A 7,290-nucleotide genomic window follows, 5' to 3' on the forward strand; every position below is an offset into this window, starting at 1 on the left:
AAGAAAATAGGTGTCATGAGCATGGAAAGCCAAGCCAGGAGCTTCGGAGGAGCCTGCCAAGCTCCAGGTTTGTTTGGTGTACGTGTGCCCACCCCTGACAGCCCCTGCAGCCTGCTCGCCTGCCTTGGTGCGGGTCTGATTGAGCTGGGAAGCTGATCTGCGGCCACAGCGCGGGTGCCGGTGTTCGCTCCCATGGGAGAAGGGCAGGGAGGGGAACCGGTGCCTGTGAAATGGGGCACTGACCCCAGAACATACCGGTGAGGATTCCTGGATAGCTGAGCTGTACTGTCACGTACCGAACACACACAGATCGTTACCAGCAACGATGGAACAGGGTTAAAGCGCACGGCTGGTCACAGGTCCCGCAGTGACTCCACTGCTCAAACCCGAAGCTCGCCCATCGTCTCATTTCTGGCCATGCCTTGGGTCGCAGCCCCGGCTCTAGCACCAGGAGAAGCGTGTGCCGTCCGGGCAGCCCGGGGATGGGGACACGGATGGGGACACAGCGGTGGCACGCTCCCCTCTCCAGGGGGAGGGATAAACAGGTTTAATTTGGCACAGCCCTGCCTTAAATGCAAACACAGATTCATTTCATGTGAAGGAATCAGGAAAAGGAAATAAAAAACCTCAAACAACATTAAAGCTGCCACTGGGAAATAAAGGAAACTTCAATTTCCTTCCAAGAGATACAAACACACTTCACTGAAGTGTGAATACCCCGAGCTCTAGGATATCACAAATGAGGTATTCTGTATTCGAGCTGCCCCACCTGGATATTTAACACAAAATTGATTCTCATTGCCTGCCGTCACAGGTCTGAGCCTGAAAGCCGGGATCAGCCGGGCTCAGACCTTTGACTCCCACTGACCTTCCATGGGGGTGTTGTTGTCGGGGCGGTTGGCGAAGACGACGTCCACGTACTCCAGCTGCAGCCGCTGCAGAGACGCCTTCAGCCCTGGGAACACAGGCAAGGACCTGTCAGAGAGGGGCAGGATGCGGTGGCACGGAGCCGATGGGTACGAAACCATACGGCGAAAACCAGAGCTCCTTATATTTCTGTATGTATACATATATTTATATGCCTATACTATATACACAGTTGTATCACGCACGGGCAGGATGCACCACGCACAGATGTTGTCCCACATCTGCGCAGCCAGATTAACAAACCACCAGTTTCCCCACATGCAGAGCTCCCCCTTCCACTAGAATGTATTTTATTTTTTAATCAGGCTGAGATCTGGATCAGAACTGACACCGGGTACCAAGTCACCTCCATCCCATCCCACCCGGCTTCTCCAGGGGGAGCTGCTGGGATATGGATTCAAAGCCTACATACATATATATATATGTGTGTGTATATATATATGTGTGTGTGTGTATATATATGTGCATGAGAGAGAGAAGAGGATTGCTAACACTTATTTTCCACCAATCTTCCCAGGAACAAAATGTTTTGATGAATGTTCTTGAAGAACAAGCCAAAATAGAGCAGTCTGAAAGAGTTAGCTGGATTTTAGGGTGGGAAAAAAATGGTCATTTTTGCCAAATGTATTTATAGAAAATAGCTAACACTGACCTTAACGTTATTTGCTGTTTTCTGTGAAGTTATTTCAACTCCTGCTGGTATTTTTCTATCATTTCATGGAGTAGCTCCACAAGAAATGGAGGACGAGGCTCTGGGCAACCTGGGCTGGTGGGAGGTGTCCCTGCCCATGGCAGGGGGTGGCACTGGATGGGCTTTAAGGTCCCTTCCAGCCCAAAGCACCCTGTGATTCTGTGATAAGAAATGGCAGGTGGATGGGTTTGGATGGCCTGTGGCATGGTTGCAACTTCCCTGAGCACCTCTGGGTCTAGTGCCACCAGGACACCCCCTCCTGGGGGGTTACCCAAGGGAAAAGTCAACAAAATGTTGCTGAAAAACTTTCTCCAGCATTACCTTAACAAGGAGCTCATACCCTAACGTGGCTGGATTCTGCAAATACCAAATAACAAAAGCTTCCCAGGCCAACCCCAGGCGTTCGAGCTGGTTCCCACGCCACGGCCAGACCCCCGCCCCGTGCCCCGCGTACCTTCGATGATGTGTTTTCTCGAAAGCCCTCTTTCCGTCTCAGCCCTGCAGAGGAAGAACAGGTACCCAGCGGTTAGAGAGCCAAGGCTGATGATCGGGAAGCACTAATTTTGTGTTCTGCTTTAAACATCCCCAAAATGATGTTACAGCTCATACAGCAGAGACACCCCGAACCCCATTTGGATTCCAGGTCCCAAAGGCAGCAGCAGCTGGGATAAGTGGTTAATTTATGTTCATTTATCGTGGGCACAGCCCTGCTCTGGGTATGGCCTGACTGCAAAGCTGCTGTCCGATAGGGCGAGGGGGAACGGTTTGAAGCTGGAAGAGGGGAGATGGAGATGAGATGTGAGGAAGAAATGTTTTCCTGTGCGGGGGGTGAGGCAGTGGCCCAGGGTGCCCAGAGAAGCTGTGGATGCCCCATCCCTGGAGGGGTTCAAGGCCAGGCTGGATGAGGCTTTGGGCAACCTGGGCTAGTGGGAGGTGTCCCTGCCCATGGCAGGGGTGGCACTGGGTGGGCTTTGACGTCCCTTCCCACCCAAACCACTCCGTGATGCTCTGATTTCCAAGCAGAGGGGTATGGATTCTGGCAGGGCAGCGTGAGGATGGGGCCGTCACCCTCCCAGAGAAAGAGAATGGCAGCAACAAACCCCCGGTTGCACGGCTGGGAAAGGGAAAGCCCGCGGCAGCAAACACCGTCACGAGTAACCAGGAGACTTACTTTCCACCCCAGTACAGTTTTGTGGTTATGACCAGACTGGACCTCCTGCAAACAGAACAGAAACATTATCATTCAAAAAAAAAAAAAAGGCAAACAAACCCAACAAGACCCCCAAGCTAAAGCTAATTCAGGTGAATTGACAAAATAAAAAAAAATTAAATATAGAGTAAGGAATCTCCAGAGCCCTTAACCAAGGGCCACAGCGCTATTCCCTCCTGGTACCCACATCCAGCGCTGCTCATTACCAGCGGTATTCCCAGAGTCATTAAACCTCCAAGAGCGATGCAGTCACTGAATTAACCTATAAATTCTCACATGATATTAAATCAAAGATTTATCATTCACAAACTGCCTTGCTGCATAGCTGGACGTGTACAACGCAATTTCCCCAGCTTCTGCCACACTGAACTGGTTTGGGTTTTTTTTTCCTCCCCAGTATCCAGAATATTTCTTACTGAATATTCACCCCCCACCACAGGGGATGCTGATTTTGGACAGAGCCCGTTCTTCAGTTGAAGGCTGGATATGACACACACGGGAGGTCTTCATAAAGATTATGTAAATGCTCTTAAAACCACCCAACACGTGCTAATGGGCATCAGTTAGACAAGGTGTCAGCTCCTGCCAGGCTGCCCAGGATGAATCCCATCACAGCTCTGCATCCTCAATGCGCAGCCCTACGTACGCAGATAAGGATGCTGATGGGCACATCATCCGTCCTGAGAAACCACCTGTCTGGATACCCCATGCGTGGCAGCGGTGGTGGACGCGCTCAGAAGTTGTGCTAACTGCACAGAGATGGTGGTCCCGTGCCACCGCCGGGGCAGCACCACAGGCTGGGGGTCCGAGCCTTTGGGAAGCGCTATACCCAAAAAATCCAGGAAAGTAGGGATTTTTGGCTCTTGAAAGGTCTGGCTGCCGCAGGAGCGTGGGCTGGCTGCTCTGGGCGTAGCCCTCGCACGTGCAGGCGCCCGCTCCAGGGCCAGCATCACTGACCATCCATCATTCTTAAAACCAAAAAGGATTCCCATCTGCCCGAGGGGCCCCAGGGGAGCCCCGTCGGGGGGTACGGTACCTCCAGCCCTTCTTCTTCAGGATGTTTCCCAGGATGACCTCAGCCCTGCGCGAGAGAGAGACGGGGGAGCACCGGTGAGGGAGGCGGGAGGATGCTCGGTGCCGGGTACCCCGTCCTGGCTGCCAGCACCCTGGGACCCTGCGCCACTCCCAGCCAGGCAGCCTCCCCTCCCCATGTGACAGTGACACACTGGTCCCCTGCATCAACACAAAGCATCTCGTCCATCTGCTCCCAGAGGGATGGACCCATGCCCCTACGTGCCCCTGCTCTGGGGAGGCAGGGCCGCTTCATCCCCGTGCCAGGGAGGTGACATCCCCATCCACCTTTTACATGATAAAGTCATATGAATCAGCCAAAGTCAAATATATTATGGAGAGATTTTTTTTCTCCCCCCAATCCTGCAGCGACACTAAGAGCATTAGTTCCGCTGCAGCAGAGCGGGTCCCACGCCAGGAGCTGTCACCAGCACAGGCCACTTGTCACCGCAAAGATACACCCTGACTTTTCATTTATTCAGGTGGCACGAGTGACACATTCCACTCTTCAGCTGGGGGAAAGGGGTTTGGTTTGGGGCTTTTTTTGTTTGTTTGTTTTGCGGGTTTTTTTTTATTTTGAGGGGTTTTTTTTGTTTGTGTGTTTTTTTGGGTTTTTTTTGTTAAGAGTGCTCCAAAAAGAAAGGTTTCTCTGTGCCCCCCCAAGGGAGAAGGGGGATGCCCAGGCACCCCAGAGCCCCACCCATGGCAAGGGACCCCAGGAGGAGCAGCACCAGTCACAGGGACCCCAGGGAAGGGCAGCAGGACGCGGGACACTCACTTGCCGGCCGCGTAGACCTCGGCTGTGTCGAAGAGGTTGACGCCGCTCTCGTAGGCGATGGTCATCAGCTGCTCGGCCACCTCGGGGAAGCAGAGACGCAGAGGTGAGGGGTGCAGCGGGGAACAGCTCCCGAACCAGCAGCGAAGGGGGTTCGGCAGGGCTGGGAGGGGGGTTGGCATCCCCCACCCGGGGGGTGAGGACCCCCAGCAGGGCAGCCAGGGGCTCATGTGTCCAAAAAGCCCCAAAACAGGGATTGACATCAGCTTGCCTTCAACTCATCCCAGGAGGAATTTATCTCTGCTCATAGGGACTCCTGGGCTTCTAACAGGAAAGCAGCCAAGGATATAATAAGGTTGTAGGAGATACGCTGCAAAGCCGTGAGTTTCATACAGAATGGATATTTCCATGGTAAGAGGTTTGTTGTTTTTTTTTCTGGCAACCTGACAGGCTGTCCTGCAGCTCTCCATAAAGAAGAGCAGGAGAGCCAGGCAGAAAATTCTGAACCAAAACAGGTCATCCTGCCTCAGCCGGCGAAACCAAGAGATGGGAACGAACCCGGTGACCCGCTGCCAGAAGAAATGCCACCAAAGATCAAGTGACTTAAAAAGCAAAAAATAAAACCCCCTTGAGTTCAGCCTCCTGGGCTGTTTTCCTTCTGCAAAAGTTATTTTGGGGTTTCTGGCACAGGAGCAGAGGGAAGGCAGCCGGGAGGTCACTCCTGTTGCGATGCTGAGCATCCGCAGCATCCCTGAGACTGGGGAGGGTCATTCACCGAGACCAAGAGCCATGTGGCACAGACAGGAGCGTGGAGGAAACCCAAGCTCGTTTTCATTTGTTTCATATTATTTTTATAAAAAAAAATAATCAGGCAACTCCTGGTAAGCCAAGATCTTGCCGGTATTTGTGGCTGTTGCCGATGACATCCATGATGCACAAACAGGTGCCAACTCCCGCGCCAGGAGCAGCGCTGCTGCCAATGGTAAGGGGGAAATATCGCTCCAAATGGCATCACTTGAAGGGATAGACGGGGATTTTGTCAGAGCTAATCACTAATGTCAGATTCATTAGGGTTTGTTGTGGCAGAAGCCTGAGGTTTGTATCGCTGTACATAGCTGCTCTCTGCCATTGCCTCTGGTTTCGGTAGCCATGGTTTCATTTAAAAATATCTCGAACTGGTTTTTATTCCATGCTTTATACTCACACCGAGCATCACTTACTTCATCTGAGATCTGACCTCCAAAAGTGACCCATGTCCCTAGAAAGAACAAAACAACCCATTACTGTGAGAGGTTTTCGATGAGAAAAAACTCACTCTACCAAAATTCAGGCTCCCTGGGATTAAACGGGTTTAAAAAGGGGTTAACTGGTGCAGAGGCTGCTGGGTCCCCAGCAGGGCAGGGGCCAGAGCCCCTCTCTGGGGGTCACAGCGGGGCTGGGGGCTTGGGGCTGGCCCATGGACCCGCCCAGGGAAGAGCCAGGACAAGCCGGCACTGCTGAAATATTTTTTACCAAAATCGTAAGCTCTTCGCAAATCTGAGTTCATTTTCCAAAGCTTCAATTTGACAAATCGGAAAAAATTTACGATGCCGCCGAAACATGTCATTTGGGAAATTAAACTCTTCCCAGATCTGTGCTTCAGCATCTAGCATCATACAAGGCAGAATTATTAAAAAAAAAAAAAAATTTCTCTTGATGTGAAGCATTTAAACCCATCCAAAGTGACTTTTCCCCAGGAACATTCCCATGAAGCCGATGTCTGACACCAGCGCAGTCGACAAGCGGCGCTTTCCCCAGCTGGCTCCGAGAGTCGCTGCGGCTCAGGCTCAGGAGCAGACTCTGCTCTGTTACTGGGAAAAACTTGGGGCATCATTTCTTTATGACCACTGCTTCAAAAAAAAAACCTGCGGTGGAAACAGTGTGTGGACTTAACCGGATATCCTAAGATGTAGGAATATTATTTCTTATATATATATATGTTTATGTACAATAGGAACACATATTTCCTAGGCTACTGGAAGGAAGAGATGGGAGGGAGCTGGGGAAGCGCTGGGTCTGGACGGGACACCCATCAGAGGTACATCCTCACCCCGGCAGCATCGCTCCTGCCCCGAGTACCTGACCCCACAGAACACCCCGTGGAGAAAGCTGCCAAGGGACAGAAGAGGCGGATGTGACACGACCGGTGCCTTTGGCCAGCTCGTCCCTGGGACCCGCCGCACAACTGTCCAACCCCCTTTTCAAGCCCCACACACCAGCCATGTACAAAATGACATGTCACTCATTTAATGGATGGGTCACAGCTCATGTGGCTCATGCAAAACTCTCCAGAATTTTAAATTCTGACTTGAATTGAATTTTAAATTCATCCCTCCATAAGGGGGGCAGAGGAGTCCGGGCTCTGCGCTGGAGAATTCAGCGTGGTTTGGGCAAGAGGGAGGAGAGACAGCGGTGCTGGGGAGGTGCTAAGGGGGAAAAATTCAACGCTCCCTGGCTGCTGGCACTTGCCAAGGGCTGGTGCAATAGACACGCAAGCGGTCCCACACCGTCATGAGAGATCTGTGGGATCAGGAGCTGAACCTGGCGCAGGAGGGAGGGCGGCTTTGATCAGCCCCG

General features: G+C 52.2%; 1 protein-coding gene across 1 annotated transcript in view; it reads right to left on the reverse strand.

Moving 5' to 3' along the window:
• KCNAB1 (potassium voltage-gated channel, shaker-related subfamily, beta member 1) overlaps nt 1-7,290 on the reverse strand; it is a gene marked incomplete at its 5' end in the record, with an annotated part of 20,137 nt that overhangs the window by 8,684 nt on the left and 4,163 nt on the right. The window contains 6 exons of the mRNA XM_010081017.1: nt 869-955; nt 2,073-2,116; nt 2,790-2,834; nt 3,865-3,909; nt 4,678-4,757; nt 5,895-5,932. Of these exons, the coding sequence (XP_010079319.1) occupies nt 869-955; nt 2,073-2,116; nt 2,790-2,834; nt 3,865-3,909; nt 4,678-4,757; nt 5,895-5,932 (339 nt within the window). The remainder of the gene's footprint in view (nt 1-868; nt 956-2,072; nt 2,117-2,789; nt 2,835-3,864; nt 3,910-4,677; nt 4,758-5,894; nt 5,933-7,290) is intronic.

The sequence above is a fragment of the Pterocles gutturalis genome, unplaced genomic scaffold (assembly GCF_000699245.1).
Source record: "Pterocles gutturalis isolate BGI_N339 unplaced genomic scaffold, ASM69924v1 scaffold1969, whole genome shotgun sequence".
Lineage (NCBI taxonomy): Eukaryota > Metazoa > Chordata > Aves > Pterocliformes > Pteroclidae > Pterocles > Pterocles gutturalis.